Genomic DNA, 19026 nt, shown 5'->3' on the forward strand with positions numbered 1-19026 from the left:
GTAGCATATTGGACAGCGCAGATGTAGAACACTACTGCCACTGCAGAAAGTTCTATGGACACCACTGACTTAGATCATTCTGTTTGTCAAACTTTCTTCTTTTCAAATATATGCATTTAGAAATGTAAATTTCCAAGAACTGTTAGTTCCATCCCATAAATTTTGTGATTGTTTTTAATATCACTCAGTTCAATATTTTCCTTTTTCCACTACAGTTTTTTGGAGGAGCTATGGATTATTTCGAACCAGAAACAGGGCTAGTATGAGGAAAGCAAGGAGCCTGCGGCACGTTAAAGAGGCACTTTTGCACATTAGGCTCACCCTAGTCCCAGCCCTGTTTAGTATTGTATTGCCTAATTTCTTAATTTTGGGTTTTTTTTCAATGCTCTTTTATTTTTATTTATTTATTTATTTTTGAGACAGAGTCTCACTCTGTTGCCCGGGCTAGAGTGCTGTGGCATCAGCCTAGCTCACAGCAACCTCAAACTCCTGGGCTCAAGCCTCCCAAGCAGCTGGGACTACAGGCATGCGCCACCATGCCGGGCTAAGTTTTTCTATATATGTTTTTAGTTGTCTAGATGATTTCTTTCTATTTTTAGTAGAGACGGGGTCTCGCTCTTGCTCAGGCTAGTCTCCAACTCCTAAGCTCAAACAATCCACCTGCCTCAGCCTTCCAGAGTGCTAGGATTACAGGCGTGAGGCACCACGCCTGGCCTCAAGTGCTCTTTCTATTATTGATTTATAACTCAATTTCCCTGCAGTCAGTGGGTAGCTACAAAAAATCTCTACACCTATCATAATTAATGGTGAACTATTGTACCTGAGTTTGAGAACAAGACAAGGACATTCATGATAACCACTTCCATTCAACAAAGCACCCGGAGTAGCCAAGGCAATTCTTAACACCAAACCTAGAGAAATGAAATTAGCAGATATAGAGAATTATGCAAAACTTTTGAAAGCTACAATAATTAAGATAGTGTGGCACAAGGATAGAGAACTGGACAAATGGAATGAAATAAAGTCCAGGAACACATATACAGACATACTTGATTCACACAAAGTTTCCACTGAAATACAGTGGGGGAAGGACTGGTCTTTTTTGTAAACGGTGCTGGTTGATTTGGATACGCATATGAAAAAAATTAACCTTGATGCCTTGATTTATCACACCGTAAATAAAAATTCAATTTGAGATGACTCATAGACCTCCATGTGAAATACAAGACATTTCTAGTGCCTCAGCAGTTCTCTCATTCTCTTTCCAGTTGGAAGTCCAATTTTTTAAAAAGGGGAGAAGGAGTAAGACTTGAATAGACACTTAAAAGAGGACAATATCAAGTGCCAATAACCACATAAAAATATTCTCAATATTGTAATACTGGCCGGGCAGAGTGGCTCACGCCTGTAATCCTAGTACGCTGGGAGGCCGAGGCGGGAGGATCGTTTGAGCCCAGGAGTTTGAGGTTGCTGTGAGCTAGCCTGATGCCATGGCACTCTAGCCCGGGCAGAGGGAGACTCTGTCTCAAAAAAAAAAAAAAAAAAAGATTGTAATACCCATCAGGGAAATGCAAGTTAAAACCACAATGTTATACCACTACAACTTCAAGAGGACACTAATTAAAATGACTGTCACAGTACCAAGGGTTGGATCAGGAGCAGTGTCCTTCCCAATATTGATGGTAGGAATGAAAATTGTTTCGATCACTTTGAAAAAGTATTTGTCAGTATCTACACTAAAAAGCTGAAAACATGCAGTTCCAGCACTTCTCATAGCTACATATACCCATGAGAAATGACTACATGTCTACCAAAAGACATGGACGAGGACATAGCAGCTCCATCCAAAATAGGCAAAGAATCTGCCTCAAAGTCCACCAAGAGTCAAACGGATATGTAAAACTATACTATATACACTTAGTAAAATTCTACCCAGCAATGAAAAAAAAAAAAAGTGCTACTGCTACACACAGCAAGGGTGCATCTTGCATCTCCCTGATTTGAAACAAGCCAAAGGCAAGAATCTATTGTGTAACTCCATTTATTTAAAGTTCAAAAACAGAAACACTAACCTCTGATGGTAGAGGTCAGAATACTGATGGCTTTGTGGGGAGGATTTTGACTGGGAAGGGGCATGAAGCAGACTTCTGAGTCTGCTTCTCCCTACTTGTTGAGTAGGGAGCTGATGAGATGTCACTGTAAATAAAACCTGACAGTTGATGACATTGCTTTCAGCCACAGATGTACAGATGGCCTAGCTTCACTTTCGCCTTTCAGAATTCTCGGAGGGGGATACAAAATATTTTTAGCCAGAACTCTTGTTGCAAGGGAGTCTGGAATCTCTAGTGTTCACAGTCATCATTTTAATTTTATAGGTGACAGGCCAGGGTCAGTGTTGCTCACAGTAATGGAAGCCGCATCTCTTGATCCTGATTGAACCGAAGTTTGAATAATAACTTTTGTTGCAGGAGGCAACCCTTGCATTTGCTCAGGCTTTTTAAATGTTTGATGATTCCTGGATCTGTGCTCCATTTCTTCCTTAGAAGTCAAAAACTGTAGTCGGCACTTGGGACATCGAAAGACTCTCTGGTTCCAGTGCCTCCAACAGTGATTTACATATTGCGATGCAGTTTTGAAAATCTTGAGACAAAATGGACAGAGCAAAGTTTTAGTGTTTTCGTGGCACGTTCTAAAATGCGTTTCCACATCAGCAAAGACTGACGATCTGTATTTGCAAATCTGGCACACATAGGGCATTTCGCCAGGCTTATGATTGTCCTTCATGTGTTGTAGGAGGACCTGATCTGTTTCGAATGACAGTTCACAGATTTTACAGACAGTTGCCGGCTCCTGGGCAGTGTGCACACTGTCAATATGACACTGCAGCTGGAAGGGAGTGGGAAACCACCGGTGGCAGTGCTGGCAGGTGGTGTAGTTTTCCCAGCTGACGCTCCTCTGCCTCTCAAATTCCAAATGATGCTTCATGTGATTCATAAACTTAATATTTTTTAGAACTTTCAAGCAGCTGTGGCATTCAAAGGTTGTGTAAGTCTTCCGCTCTGACGTCCCATCTCCTTTATGCTGTCCGTAGTAAAAGTCACTAAGTAACATGATCAGATTTCCTTTCTCGGGGTCAAAGGTCTGGTTTTGACTTGCTAGAGTTGAAAAGTCTGTTACTACCAGTCCTTCAGAACCATTTGCTCCATCCGTAAGATTGAAATGTGACTTTTTGTTATCATCAGCCCAGGGAAATGATGCTCCATTCGGAACACAGCTTGATGTGCTGCAGACACCCTGTGAGGGTGTACCTGACATTATGGGAGGGAGACCTGAAGGGACCACAGCTAAAGAATGTACCCCTGGGATTCCATCCCTGAGTTTAGCCCTTTGGGAATTCTTGCTGTTTACATCCAAAGCGGAAAGTTGTTTGGAATCACAAGGACTCGCATCTCTGCCTCCTGCAGAGAGCACAGCTCCAACTGGACACTGAGTCCTTGGGGAGAGCAAAGCCGAGGAATTCTCAGGAAGAACTTGTGGTGAGCTCATTTCACACCCAGGTTTAGATGAAGACTCAACAGTAATAGGACCATCTTTTGATCTCCTTTTCGACTGGGATATTGGCACCATGGCGTGTGCCGTAGGGGTCCTGTGATTTGCAGGCTGCGACTCTTGAACAGGACCTTCACAGAAGAGGCTTCTCCTTCTTTTTGAGCCCGGGGTGACTCTGTTCAAAATGTTTGAAATGATGGGTTTTGAATCTGATATCACCCCGACAAAGAGAACGTCAGGGTCTTTCTTTACATGTTCCACCCCGACAAAGATCACCTCATCGTCTTCCTCAGCCTCGTGTCTCTGTTTAGATTCTCTTACATTCTTCTTCAGCGGCTGTGGTCCTTGTTCTTCCTCACACGAGAAGAGATCTGCCATTTTCAAATTACTTTTTGCTTGAAGCCAGTGGGCCCTTCAACGTCCAAAGCTGCCTTTTCAGAAATTGCCACCTAAGTGCAACCACGTGATAACAGTCAGTATTTATTTCAAAAGACTTTATTTAATCCTCCCTTAAAACATTGAGATAACATTTTTTTTAAATGTTTACTTTTTTATTTGTTTGTTTTTGAGACAGGGTCTCACTCTGTTGCTCAAGCTGGAGGGCACTGGCATTACCTAGCTCACTGTAACCTCAAACTCCCAGGCTCAAGGGATCCTCCCGCCTCAGCCTCCCAAGTAGCTGGGACTACGGGAGTGAGCCACCGTGCCCGGCCCCAATGCTATTTTTCAACTTGTATTTTTATCACTGCCTATGATGAAATATATAAAATGTCTTGCTTCTTTTCTATTTCTGCCCACTAGACTATAAGCTACATGAGGTGAGGGACTTGTGTTCTGTTTACTGCTGTATCCTCAGCTTCTAGAGCAATGTCTGTCGTACCCTATATGCTAACTCTTTTTTAAATAACTAAATAGTAGCTGTTATAAATATGATTGTTTGGGTATACAACAGCCTGTAACCCATTAATTCCAGGTTCTCCAAGCATTTAATGAAATCCAAATCCAAACAATTTAACAGTACCCTGCAAGGGAGCAGGTAAACTATGTGTATAAATTGAAACAGAAATTTTCTCAAATACTCTGATACCTTCGCCTCACCACAAGGGATAGGCTCTGATACCTTCTATGCCATTAGCACATGTCATTGATTCTAAGGAGCATGCTTGTATTTCCATTTTAACATCTCTGAAACCAGACTGCACCTCATCACAGCACCTCATCGATGTGAAATAAATTTCATACTTTGTTTTGCAGCTTATATTTTTATTTTATAGTAGTATCAAAAATAATGTCTCTTGGATCCTTTTGTAGTTCATAAGCATGATTGGGTTTTCACACTGTGTGTGAGGTGTGCCTCCCTCAAACCTTGTTACCTCGTCAGCACTTTACCTATCTGATGTGAAAAAAAAGAAAAAAAGAAAAAGAAGTAACATATCTTACAATTGAAGGCATCTTAGGGTCAGTGAAAAACGTTTTTTCTTGTAAGCTGATTACAGCCCACTAAAACTATTTTGCAGTTCACTAAGGGGATGCCAGCTGCCTTTTGGCAAAAAATGGTTTAAGACACAGATGGGCAAATTGGCCCTCCACCTGTTTTTGTACAGCCAGCAGCTAAAATTTTTTTTTTACATTTTACGGATTTTTTTTCCTTTTCTTTGATTATTAAGTTTTTTTTTTTAACTTTTATGTTTTTTTACTTTGGGGGAATGAAAAAAACCAAAGAAATATTTTGTGACACGTGAAGATTATGTAAAATTCAAAATTTCAGTGTTCACAATAAAGTTTTGTTGGAACACAGCCATGATCCTGTTTAGTGCTATTGCCCATGGCTACTTTTCTAAGACACAGTCGAAGTGGGCATGGTGGCTCACAACTCTAATCTTAGCACTCTGGGAGGCCAAGGCTGGAGGATCACTTTAGGCCAGGAGTCTGAGACCAGCCTGAGCAAGACACCAGTGATCCCACCCTACCCCCACCTCACTCTACAAAAATTAGAAAAATCTGGCTGTGCACAGTGGCCCACACCTAAAATCCTGCCACTCTGGAAGGCTGAGGTGGGAGGATTGCTGGAGGTCAGGAGTTCGAGACCAGCCTGAGCAAGAGCAAGACCCCCGTCTCTACTAAAAATAAAAATAAATTAGATGAGCAACTAAAAATAGAAAAAAAAAATTAGCTGGGCATGGTGGTGAGCACCTATAGTCTCAGCTACTGGAGAGACTGAAGCAGAAAAATTGCTTGACCCTGGGATTTCAAGGTTGCAACGAGCTACCATGAAGCCACTGCACTCTCGCCCGAGCAACAGAGCTAGACCCTGCCTCAATAAAATAAAATAAAATAAAGACAGGCAAGTACAGTAGTTCTCCCCATCCTCAGGGGATATGTTCCAAGCCCCCGAGGGGATGTCTGAAACTACAGATAGTCCAGAACTCTCCATATATTTTTTTCCTATATATACATACCAAGATAGCTTAATTTGTAAATTAGGCAGTCAGAGATTCACAACTAATAACAAAATAAAACAATGATAACGATATGCTGTCATGAAAGTTGTGTTAATGTAGTCTCTCTCTCAAAATATCTTAATGTACTGTAGGTCTTAGCAACCTCAGCATATGATGTTTTTTTTCTTTCCTTAAGTGGAAAACGTTCACCTTTTCACTGAAAGGAAGCACTTTACGGCTTATCTGTGGCACATCCAGATTGCCAACATCACTACTCTTGTGCTTTGGAGCCATTATTGACATCAGGATTACTTGAACACGAGCACTGTGACACTGCCACACTTGATCTGACCTAATGACTGAGATGGCTCCTCAGTGAGTCAAGGGCAGGGGGCATACACAGCGTGGAGTCGCTGGACAAGGGGTGGATCCACGTCCCAGGCCGGGAGGAACTGTGACTCCAGCAAGATCTCATCGTGCTACTCAGAAACAGAGCAGTATCTAGAGCGTACGCTTCTTTCTGGAATTTTCGACTTAATATTTTTGGACCGCGGGTAACTGAAACCACGAGAAACAAAACCGTGGATAAAGGACTTCCGTAGCTGCACCCGAGACCGCATGGCCCCAAATGCCTAAAATATTTACGATCTAGTTCTTCACAGAAAGTTTGCCAACCCCGGTTCTAGAGGAGCATAACGGAAGACCCCAGATTTCTTAGCTCACCCGTTCCTAAAGGTGCCTTTCCAGGGGACTCAGCACGGATCGGTACTGTCCACTCCGCGCCACCAGCGAGGGCGAAGCTGGAAGGTCCCTGTTTCCGCCCCCGGGAGAAATTTGTCCCCAGCGCGGCAGCGCCGCTTCTCGCGTGCACGCAAGCCCGGGTTTGCTCTCCGAAGCCCTGTCTGAGGCTGGAGCAGGAGGTCCCACTCCTTTTAAGCCCGTTGCAACTCAGTCTTTTTCCAATCACGTGTCTGAGCCGGTGTATCCTGATTGGACTTTCGCAGTCATTGCCAAACCTTTCAGCCAATTGCTATTCAAAGGAGAGAATGAGGGCCTGGCTTTAGGGCCAGGGCGGGAAGCTGCCCTCCAGGCTGGTTTGGAGGGTGGTGGCAGTCCTCCCTTCCCACTCTGTGGTTCAGATCCCACCACCTTCCCTGCAGGGTGCCTGGGCCCCGAGCTATGAGGGGTCAGCAGGGATGGGGTGTGGGGCGGTCCACACAGCTGTACCAACCGAGCTCAAGCAGAAGTGAGGGACTTAAAAGGGCAGATGTCTTCCCAGGTGGGGGGACGTGTTCACAGATCCCTTCAGCTGCGGACAACTAAAACCTGCCCTTGTCCAGAGTGCACCAGGCGCTGGCACTTGAGGACTCAGCTCCCACGGGATTTCTGGGTGCCCAAGCAGGGTCCTGTCTGTGGGTCTTTCGACAGCTGTCTCTAGGCGGCAGCCCACTCCCTCTTAATCCCTCTCCAGGGCCCTAGGTCATATCCTTGTCCCCCCCAATCCCCTCCCCCTTCCCTCTCCCCTCCTCCCTCCCCCATCCCCCTACCCACTCCCCTCCCCCTCTCCGATCCCACTCCCCTCTTCCTCCCCTCCCCCCTCCCCCCCTCCGCCACGCACTTCCCTCCCCCTTCCCCCCTCACCCTACCTCTGTCACCAGCCATAGCCCCTCCCTAGAAGCCTCTTGATAGAGTCTCAGGCCTTCGCTCCCACTGTCCTTACTGCCTTGCAGTATAGATCCTGGGGAAAGACAGAGCTTCCAGAGTCCCTTGACAGCCAAGAAATATTGGTATTTCCACTCATTCCGATGCAAGCAAGGCAAAAATTACAACAAAAACCAGTTTCCAAATTAAAATCTTCTAAAGTACCCTATCCTGATGTAACTAAAAATCCCTAGCTGGGCCGGGTGTGGTGGCTCACACCTGTAATCCTAGCACTCTGAGAGGCCGAGGCGGGTGGATCGCTCGAGGTCAGGAGTTTGAGACCATCCTGACAAGAGCAAGAGCCCCGTCTCTACTAAAAAAAAAATAAATTAGATGAGCAACTAAAAATAGAAAAAAAAAATTAGCTGGGCATGGTGGTGAGCACCTATAGTCTCAGCTACTGGAGAGGCTGAAGCAGGAAGATCGCTTGACCCCGGGATTTCAAGGTTGCAACGAGCTACCATGAAGCCACTGCACTCTAGCCCGAGCAACAGAGCTAGACCCTGCCTCAATAAAATAAAATAAAATAAAATAAAGACAGGCAAGTACAGTAGTTCTCCCCATCCTCAGGGGATATGTTCCAAGCCCCCGAGGGGATGTCTGAAACTACAGATAGTCCAGAACTCTCCATATATTTTTTTCCTATATATACATACCAAGATAGCTTAATTTGTAAATTAGGCACAGAGATTAACAACTAATAACAAAATAAAACAATGATAACGATATGCTGTCATGAAAGTTGTGTTAATGTAGTCTCTCTCTCAAAATATCTTAATGTACTGTAGGTCTTAGCAACCTCAGCATATGATGTTTTTTTTCTTTCCTTAAGTGGAAAACGTTCACCTTTTCACTGAAAGGAAGCACTTTACGGCTTATCTGTGGCACATCCAGATTGCCAACATCACTACTCTTGTGCTTTGGAGCCATTATTGACATCAGGATTACTTGAACACGAGCACTGTGACACTGCCACACTTGATCTGACCTAATGACTGAGATGGCTCCTCAGTGAGTCAAGGGCAGGGGGCATACACAGCGTGGAGTCGCTGGACAGGGGTGGATCCACGTCCCAGGCCGGGAAGCACTGTGACTCCAGCAAGATCTCATCGTGCTACTCAGAAACAGAGCAGTATCTAGAGCGTACGCTTCTTTCTGGAATTTTCGACTTAATATTTTTGGACCGCGGGTAACTGAAACCACGAGAAACAAAACCGTGGATAAAGGACTTCCGTAGCTGCACCCGAGACCGCATGGCCCCAAATGCCTAAAATATTTACGATCTAGTTCTTCACAGAAAGTTTGCCAACCCCGGTTCTAGAGGAGCATAACGGAAGACCCCAGATTTCTTAGCTCACCCGTTCCTAAAGGTGCCTTTCCAGGGGACTCAGCACGGATCGGTACTGTCCACTCCGCGCCACCAGCGAGGGCGAAGCTGGAAGGTCCCTGTTTCCGCCCCCGGGAGAAATTTGTCCCCAGCGCGGCAGCGCCGCTTCCCGCGTGCACGCAAGCCCGGGTTCGCTCTCCGAAGCCCTGTCTGAGGCTGGAGCAGGAGGTCCCACTCCTTTTAAGCCCGTTGCAACTCAGTCTTTTTCCAATCACGTGTCTGAGCCGGTGTATCCTGATTGGACTTTCGCAGTCATTGCCAAACCTTTCAGCCAATTGCTATTCAAAGGAGAGAATGAGGGCCTGGCTTTAGGGCCAGGGCGGGAAGCTGCCCTCCAGGCCGGTTTGGAGGGTGGTGGCAGTCCTCCCTTCCCACTCTGTGGTTCAGATCCCACCACCTTCCCTGCAGGGTGCCTGGGCCCCGAGCTATGAGGGGTCAGCAGGGGTGGGGTGTGGGGCGGTCCACACAGCTGTACCAACCGAGCTCAAGCAGAAGTGAGGGACTTAAAAGGGCAGATGTCTTCCCAGGTGGGGGGACGTGTTCACAGATCCCTTCAGCTGCGGACAACTAAAACCTGCCCTTGTCCAGAGTGCACCAGGCGCTGGCACTTGAGGACTCAGCTCCCACGGGATTTCTGGGCGCCCAAGCAGGGTCCTCTCTGTGGGTCTTTCGACAGCTGTCTCTAGGCGGCAGCCCACTCCCTCTTAATCCCTCTCCAGGGCCCTAGGTCATATCCTTGTCCCCCCCAATCCCCTCCCCCTTCCCTCTCCCCTCCCCCCTCTCCGATCCCCCTACCCACTCCCCTCTTCCTCCCCTCCCCCCTCCCCCCCTCCGCCACGCACTTCCCTCCCCCTTCCCCCCTCACCCTACCTCTGTCACCAGCCATAGCCCCTCCCTAGAAGCCTCTTGATAGAGTCTCAGGCCTTCGCTCCCACTGTCCTTACTGCCTTGCAGTATAGATCCTGGGGAAAGACAGAGCTTCCAGAGTCCCTTGACAGCCAAGAAATATTGGTATTTCCACTCATTCCGATGCAAGCAAGGCAAAAATTACAACAAAAACCAGTTTCCAAATTAAAATCTTCTAAAGTACCCTATCCTGATGTAACTAAAAATCCCTAGCTGGGCCGGGTGTGGTGGCTCACACCTGTAATCCTAGCACTCTGAGAGGCCGAGGCGGGTGGATCGCTCGAGGTCAGGAGTTTGAGACCATCCTGACAAGAGCAAGAGCCCCGTCTCTACTAAAAAAAAAAATAAATTAGATGAGCAACTAAAAATAGAAAAAAAAAATTAGCTGGGCATGGTGGTGAGCACCTATAGTCTCAGCTACTGGAGAGGCTGAAGCAGGAAGATCGCTTGACCCCGGGATTTCAAGGTTGCAACGAGCTACCATGAAGCCACTGCACTCTCGCCCGAGCAACAGAGCTAGACCCTGCCTCAATAAAATAAAATAAAATAAAGACAGGCAAGTACAGTAGTTCTCCCCATCCTCAGGGGATATGTTCCAAGCCCCCGAGGGGATGTCTGAAACTACAGATGGTCCTGAACTCTCCATATATTTTTTTCCTATATATACATACCAAGATAGCTTAATTTGTAAATTAGGCACAGTCAGAGATTCACAACTAATAACAAAATAAAACAATGATAACGATATGCTGTCATGAAAGTTGTGTTAATGTAGTCTCTCTCTCAAAATATCTTAATGTACTGTAGGTCTTAGCAACCTCAGCATATGATGTTTTTTTTCTTTCCTTAAGTGGAAAACGTTCACCTTTTCACTGAAAGGAAGCACTTTACGGCTTATCTGTGGCACATCCAGATTGCCAACATCACTACTCTTGTGCTTTGGAGCCATTATTGACATCAGGATTACTTGAACACGAGCACTGTGACACTGCCACACTTGATCTGACCTAATGACTGAGATGGCTCCTCAGTGAGTCAAGGGCAGGGGGCATACACAGCGTGGAGTCGCTGGACAAGGGGTGGATCCACGTCCCAGGCCGGGAGGAACTGTGACTCCAGCAAGATCTCATCGTGCTACTCAGAAACAGAGCAGTATCTAGAGCGTATGCTTCTTTCTGGAATTTTCGACTTAATATTTTTGGACCGCGGGTAACTGAAACCACGAGAAACAAAACCGTGGATAAAGGACTTCCGTAGCTGCACCCGAGACCGCATGGCCCCAAATACCTAAAATATTTACGATCTAGTTCTTCACAGAAAGTTTGCCAACCCCGGTTCTAGAGGAGCATAACGGAAGACCCCAGATTTCTTAGCTCACCCGTTCCTAAAGGTGCCTTTCCAGGGGACTCAGCACGGATCGGTACTGTCCACTCCGCGCCACCAGCGAGGGCGAAGCTGGAAGGTCCCTGTTTCCGCCCCCGGGAGAAATTTGTCCCCAGCGCGGCAGCGCCGCTTCCCGCGTGCACGCAAGCCCGGGTTCGCTCTCCGAAGCCCTGTCTGAGGCTGGAGCAGGAGGTCCCACTCCTTTTAAGCCCGTTGCAACTCAGTCTTTTTCCAATCACGTGTCTGAGCCGGTGTATCCTGATTGGACTTTCGCAGTCATTGCCAAACCTTTCAGCCAATTGCTATTCAAAGGAGAGAATGAGGGCCTGGCTTTAGGGCCAGGGCGGGAAGCTGCCCTCCAGGCTGGTTTGGAGGGTGGTGGCAGTCCTCCCTTCCCACTCTGTGGTTCAGATCCCACCACCTTCCCTGCAGGGTACCTGGGCCCCGAGCTATGAGGGGTCAGCAGGGGTGGGGTGTGGGGCGGTCCACACAGCTGTACCAACCGAGCTCAAGCAGAAGTGAGGGACTTAAAAGGGCAGATGTCTTCCCAGGTGGGGGGACGTGTTCACAGATCCCTTCAGTTGCGGACAACTAAAACCTGCCCTTGTCCAGAGTGCACCAGGCGCTGGCACTTGAGGACTCAGCTCCCACGGGATTTCTGGGCGCCCAAGCAGGGTCCTCTCTGTGGGTCTTTGGACAGCTGTCTCTAGGCGGCAGCCGACTCCCTCTTAATCCCTCTCCGGGGCCCTAGGTCATATCCTTGTCCCCCCCAATCCCCTCCCCCTTCCCTCTCCCCTCCTCCCTCCCCCATCCCCCTACCCACTCCCCTCCCCCCTCTCTGATCCCCCTACCCACTCCCCTCTCCCTCCCCTCCCCCCTCCCCCCCTCCGCCACGCACTTCCCTCCCCCTTCCCCCCTCACCCTACCTCTGTCACCAGCCATAGCCCCTCCCTAGAAGCCTCTTGATAGAGTCTCAGGCCTTCCCTCCCACTGTCCTTACTGCCTTGCAGTATAGATCCTGGGGAAAGACAGAGCTTCCAGAGTCCCTTGACAGGCAAGAAATATTGGTATTTCCACTCATTCCGATGCAAGCAAGGCAAAAATTACAACAAAAACCAGTTTCCAAATTAAAATCTTCTAAAGTACCCTATCCTGATGTAACTAAAAATCCCTAGCTGGGCCGGGTGTGGTGGCTCACACCTGTAATCCTAGCACTCTGAGAGGCCGAGGCGGGTGGATCGCTCGAGGTCAGGAGTTTGAGACCATCCTGACAAGAGCAAGAGCCCCGTCTCTACTAAAAAAAAAATAAATTAGATGAGCAACTAAAAATAGAAAAAAAAAATTAGCTGGGCATGGTGGTGAGCACCTATAGTCTCAGCTACTGGAGAGGCTGAAGCAGGAAGATCGCTTGACCCCGGGATTTCAAGGTTGCAACGAGCTACCATGAAGCCACTGCACTCTCGCCCGAGCAACAGAGCTAGACCCTGCCTCAATAAAATAAAATAAAATAAAGACAGGCAAGTACAGTAGTTCTCCCCATCCTCAGGGGATATGTTCCAAGCCCCCGAGGGGATGTCTGAAACTACAGATAGTCCAGAACTCTCCATATATTTTTTTCCTATATATACATACCACGATAGCTTAATTTGTAAATTAGGCACAGTCAGAGATTCACAACTAATAACAAAATAAAACAATGATAACGATATGCTGTCATGAAAGTTGTGTTAATGTAGTCTCTCTCTCAAAATATCTTAATGTACTGTAGGTCTTAGCAACCTCAGCATATGATGTTTTTTTTCTTTCCTTAAGTGGAAAACGTTCACCTTTTCACTGAAAGGAAGCACTTTACGGCTTATCTGTGGCACATCCAGATTGCCAACATCACTACTCTTGTGCTTTGGAGCCATTATTGACATCAGGATTACTTGAACACGAGCACTGTGACACTGCCACACTTGATCTGACCTAATGACTGAGATGGCTCCTCAGTGAGTCAAGGGCAGGGGGCATACACAGCGTGGAGTCGCTGGACAAGGGGTGGATCCACGTCCCAGGCCGGGAGGAACTGTGACTCCAGCAAGATCTCATCGTGCTACTCAGAAACAGAGCAGTATCTAGAGCGTACGCTTCTTTCTGGAATTTTCGACTTAATATTTTTGGACCGCGGGTAACTGAAACCACGAGAAACAAAACCGTGGATAAAGGACTTCCGTAGCTGCACCCGAGACCGCATGGCCCCAAATGCCTAAAATATTTACGATCTAGTTCTTCACAGAAAGTTTGCCAACCCCGGTTCTAGAGGAGCATAACGGAAGACCCCAGATTTCTTAGCTCACCCGTTCCTAAAGGTGCCTTTCCAGGGGACTCAGCACGGATCGGTACTGTCCACTCCGCGCCACCAGCGAGGGCGAAGCTGGAAGGTCCCTGTTTCCGCCCCCGGGAGAAATTTGTCCCCAGCGCGGCAGCGCCGCTTCCCGCGTGCACGCAAGCCCGGGTTCGCTCTCCGAAGCCCTGTCTGAGGCTGGAGCAGGAGGTCCCACTCCTTTTAAGCCCGTTGCAACTCAGTCTTTTTCCAATCACGTGTCTGAGCCGGTGTATCCTGATTGGACTTTCGCAGTCATTGCCAAACCTTTCAGCCAATTGCTATTCAAAGGAGAGAATGAGGGCCTGGCTTTAGGGCCAGGGCGGGAAGCTGCCCTCCAGGCTGGTTTGGAGGGTGGTGGCAGTCCTCCCTTCCCACTCTGTGGTTCAGATCCCACCACCTTCCCTGCAGGGTGCCTGGGCCCCGAGCTATGAGGGGTCAGCAGGGGTGGGGTGTGGGGCGGTCCACACAGCTGTACCAACCGAGCTCAAGCAGAAGTGAGGGACTTAAAAGGGCAGATGTCTTCCCAGGTGGGGGGACGTGTTCACAGATCCCTTCAGCTGCGGACAACTAAAACCTGCCCTTGTCCAGAGTGCACCAGGCGCTGGCACTTGAGGACTCAGCTCCCACGGGATTTCTGGGCGCCCAAGCAGGGTCCTCTCTGTGGGTCTTTCGACAGCTGTCTCTAGGCGGCAGCCCACTCCCTCTTAATGCCTCTCCAGGGCCCTAGGTCATATCCTTGTCCCCCCCAATCCCCTCCCCCTTCCCTCTCCCCTCCTCCCTCCCCCATCCCCCTACCCACTGCCCTCCCCTCTCTCCGATCCCCCTACCCACTCCCCTCTTCCTCCCCTCCCCCCTCCCCCCCTCCGCCACGCACTTCCCTCCCCCTTCCCCCCTCACCCTACCTCTGTCACCAGTCATAGCCCCTCCCTAGAAGCCTCTTGATAGAGTCTCAGGCCTTCCCTCCCACTGTCCTTACTGCCTTGCAGTATAGATCCTGGGGAAAGACAGAGCTTCCAGAGTCCCTTGACAGGCAAGAAATATTGGTATTTCCACTCATTCCGATGCAAGCAAGGCAAAAATTACAACAAAAACCAGTTTCCAAATTAAAATCTTCTAAAGTACCCTATCCTGATGTAACTAAAAATCCCTAGCTGGGCCGGGTGTGGTGGCTCACACCTGTAATCCTAGCATTCTGAGAGGCCGAGGCGGGTGGATCGCTCGAGGTCAGGAGTTTGAGACCATCCTGACAAGAGCAAGACCCCCGTCTCTACTAAAAAAAAACAAATTAGATGAGGAACTAAAAATAGGAAAAAAAAATTAGCTGGGCATGGTGGTGAGCACCTATAGTCTCAGCTACTGGAGAGGCTGAAGCAGGAAGATCGCTTGACCCCGGGATTTCAAGGTTGCAACGAGCTACCATGAAGCCACTGCACTCTCGCCCGAGCAACAGAGCTAGACCCTGCCTCAATAAAATAAAATAAAATAAAGACAGGCAAGTACAGTAGTTCTCCCCATCCTCAGGGGATATGTTCCAAGCCCCCGAGGGGATGTCTGAAACTACAGATAGTCCAGAACTCTCCATATATTTTTTTCCTATATATACATACCAAGATAGCTTAATTTGTAAATTAGGCACAGAGATTAACAACTAATAACAAAATAAAACAATGATAACGATATGCTGTCATGAAAGTTGTGTTAATGTAGTCTCTCTCTCAAAATATCTTAATGTACTGTAGGTCTTAGCAACCTCAGCATATGATGTTTTTTTTCTTTCCTTAAGTGGAAAACGTTCACCTTTTCACTGAAAGGAAGCACTTTACGGCTTATCTGTGGCACATCCAGATTGCCAACATCACTACTCTTGTGCTTTGGAGCCATTATTGACATCAGGATTACTTGAACACGAGCACTGTGACACTGCCACACTTGATCTGACCTAATGACTGAGATGGCTCCTCAGTGAGTCAAGGGCAGGGGGCATACACAGCGTGGAGTCGCTGGACAGGGGTGGATCCACGTCCCAGGCCGGGAGGAACTGTGACTCCAGCAAGATCTCATCGTGCTACTCAGAAACAGAGCAGTATCTAGAGCGTACGCTTCTTTCTGGAATTTTCGACTTAATATTTTTGGACCGCGGGTAACTGAAACCACGAGAAACAAAACCGTGGATAAAGGACTTCCGTAGCTGCACCCGAGACCGCATGGCCCCAAATGCCTAAAATATTTACGATCTAGTTCTTCACAGAAAGTTTGCCAACCCCGGTTCTAGAGGAGCATAACGGAAGACCCCAGATTTCTTAGCTCACCCGTTCCTAAAGGTGCCTTTCCAGGGGACTCAGCACGGATCGGTACTGTCCACTCCGCGCCACCAGCGAGGGCGAAGCTGGAAGGTCCCTGTTTCCGCCCCCGGGAGAAATTTGTCCCCAGCGCGGCAGCGCCGCTTCCCGCGTGCACGCAAGCCCGGGTTGGCTCTCCGAAGCCCTGTCTGAGGCTGGAGCAGGAGGTCCCACTCCTTTTAAGCCCGTTGCAACTCAGTCTTTTTCCAATCACGTGTCTGAGCCGGTGTATCCTGATTGGACTTTCGCAGTCATTGCCAAACCTTTCAGCCAATTGCTATTCAAAGGAGAGAATGAGGGCCTGGCTTTAGGGCCAGGGCGGGAAGCTGCCCTCCAGGCCGGTTTGGAGGGTGGTGGCAGTCCTCCCTTCCCACTCTGTGGTTCAGATCCCACCACCTTCCCTGCAGGGTGCCTGGGCCCCGAGCTATGAGGGGTCAGCAGGGGTGGGGTGTGGGGCGGTCCACACAGCTGTACCAACCGAGCTCAAGCAGAAGTGAGGGACTTAAAAGGGCAGATGTCTTCCCAGGTGGGGGGACGTGTTCACAGATCCCTTCAGCTGCGGACAACTAAAACCTGCCCTTGTCCAGAGTGCACCAGGCGCTGGCACTTGAGGACTCAGCTCCCACGGGATTTCTGGGCGCCCAAGCAGGGTCCTGTCTGTGGGTCTTTCGACAGCTGTCTCTAGGCGGCAGCCCACTCCCTCTTAATCCCTCTCCAGGGCCCTAGGTCATATCCTTGTCCCCCCCAATCCCCTCCCCCTTCCCTCTCCCCTCCTCCCCCCCCCATCCCCCTACCCACTCCCCTCCCCCCTCTCCGATCCCCCTACCCACTCCCCTCTTCCTCCCCTCCCCCCTCCCCCCTCCGCCACGCACTTCCCTCCCCCTTCCCCCCTCACCCTACCTCTGTCACCAGTCATAGCCCCTCCCTAGAAGCCTCTTGATAGAGTCTCAGGCCTTCCCTCCCACTGTCCTTACTGCCTTGCAGTATAGATCCTGGGGAAAGACAGAGCTTCCAGAGTCCCTTGACAGGCAAGAAATATTGGTATTTCCACTCATTCCGATGCAAGCAAGGCAAAAATTACAACAAAAACCAGTTTCCAAATTAAAATCTTCTAAAGTACCGTATCCTGATGTAACTAAAAATCCCTAGCTGGGCCGGGTGTGGTGGCTCACACCTGTAATCCTAGCACTCTGGGAGGCCGAGGCGGGTGGATCGCTCGAGGTCAGGAGTTCGAGACCATCCTGAGCAGGAGTGAGACCCCCGGTCTCTACTAAAAATAGAAAAATTAGCCAGGCAACTAAAAATAGAAAAAAAAAAACTAGCCAGGCATGGTGGCGCATGCCTTTAGTCTCAGCTACTCGGGAGGCTGAGGCAGGAGGATCGCTTGAGCCCGGGAGTCTGAGGTTGCTGTGAGCTAGGCTGATGCCAGGGCACTCTAGCCCAGGCAACTCAGCGAGACTCTGTCTCAAAAAAAAAAAAAAAATCCCTAGCTGGTCCAAAGGTAGTGAGTTATCTGGCTTGATAGTTCACAGTCAGTTACAGATTGAAATACTTGTTCTACTCTTCCCCACTTCTCACTGCTATGCTTGACTTGTCAAAAAAATTAAAATTAAGAAAAGAAAAAGAAAAACCGAAAAGAAAAAAATGCATTTCTTTCTTCTACTGTTCGTTCTAGAAAAAAAACTTTGTTTTCATGCCTGTCATGGCCTTGGTGTTGGCTCACACCTATAATCCTGCACTTCTGGGAGGCTGAGGCGGAAGGATCACTTGAGGTCAGGAGTTCAAGACCAGCCTGAGCAAGAGCAAGACCCCATCTTTATAAAAAAAAAAACTAATTAATTTAATTGAAAAATAGTATCCCCTGTCCTCCTTGCCCTGCTATGTATTTTTTGTGTTTCTTCAATTTCATCCTGTTCTCACAGAGTAGGTCATTACTAGCTTGTTATGTTTATTGCTTGCCTCTCCTGATGGAATTTAAATTCTGTGAGGAGAGCAAATTTTTTTCTGTACTATTCACTGATACCTATCAAGAACCTAGGGGCCGGGCGCGGTGGCTCACGCCTGTAATCCTAGCACTCTGGGAGGCCGAGGCGGGTGGATCGCTAGAGGTCAGGAGTTCGAGACCAGCCTGAGTAAGAGTGAGACCCCGTCTCTACTAAAAATAGAAAGAAATTATCTGGCCAAATAAAACATATATAGAAAAAATTAGCCGGGCATGGTGGCGCATGCCTGTAGTCCCAGCTACTCGGGAGGCTGAGGCAGGAGGATTGCTTGAGCCCTGGAGTTAGAGGTTGCTGTGAGCTGGGCTCACGCCATGGCACTCTAGCCTGGGCAACAGAGCGAGACTCTGTCTCAAAAAAAAAAAAAAAAAAGGATGCCTGTGGGTGACACTTTTGCTAATCTCTTGCTTTATGAATGTCCATTTTCAAATTTTAACATTCCTTCAACATTTCCAGAGTGACATTCTTCTGTAAAGAGGAGCTATCCTTTTTTCCTCTATTTGAGTATCAGTATGGCAAAAAGACGATTTTTTTAAATTTAAAAATATTATAAAGAAATACTTGCATTATTTTTTGAGGCTTCAAATGTCCTAGAAAAAGCTCCTTTAACATGGCCCCTATATCTCTATTTTTTTTTTTTTTTGAGAGTCATGGTCATTCATTTATTTCGCATCTGATTCTCATTCCATTAGGCTGGAGAGGAAGGACACATGCACTAGTGCCTACAATCATGCTATTCTGTTTTTCTTCAGACAGAATCAAGATCGAGGTTCTAATTATTTTTAAGTTCAGGATCTGGCTGGGAGTCCAAAGAAGGGCTACCTGGGGCTGGGGGCTGCTGGAAGTATGGCAGGAAACACATGGCGCTATCCATGGAGGGTTCACATTCCAGAACTGCCGCCTGGATGCCTGGGGATCCTGCATGTCGATTGTGGGTGGGGAGTCCGACAGA

The 19026-nt window shown here is 48.1% G+C and overlaps 2 protein-coding genes, 1 non-coding gene and 2 gene segments (V, D, J or C); 4 read left to right on the top strand and 1 right to left on the bottom strand.

Annotated features, from left to right (window-relative positions):
* Positions 1 to 19026, top strand: part of LOC123625663 (immunoglobulin lambda-1 light chain-like) — a 995149-nt gene that overhangs the window by 422496 nt on the left and 553627 nt on the right. The window lies entirely within an intron of this gene.
* LOC123625660 overlaps positions 1 to 19026 on the top strand; it is a 636038-nt gene that overhangs the window by 109985 nt on the left and 507027 nt on the right.
* Positions 1 to 19026, top strand: part of LOC123625661 — a 628644-nt gene that overhangs the window by 96889 nt on the left and 512729 nt on the right.
* Positions 2359 to 3927, bottom strand: ZNF280A (zinc finger protein 280A). Its single transcript, XM_045534189.1, has one exon. The coding sequence runs from the start codon at positions 3925 to 3927 to the stop codon at positions 2359 to 2361; it is 1569 nt and encodes a 522-aa protein (XP_045390145.1).
* LOC123626291 lies at positions 4849 to 4948 on the top strand. The gene has a single exon (XR_006730785.1). It is a non-coding gene; the product is annotated as a small nucleolar RNA U13 (small nucleolar RNA).

The sequence above is a fragment of the Lemur catta genome, chromosome 21, assembly GCF_020740605.2.
Source record: "Lemur catta isolate mLemCat1 chromosome 21, mLemCat1.pri, whole genome shotgun sequence".
Lineage (NCBI taxonomy): Eukaryota > Metazoa > Chordata > Mammalia > Primates > Lemuridae > Lemur > Lemur catta.

What these genes read in the sequence shown, in the direction of transcription:
- ZNF280A (XM_045534189.1), bottom strand. Translation starts at nt 3,927, where the DNA reads ATGGCAGATCTCTTCTCGTGTGAGGAAGAACAAGGACCACAGCCGCTG.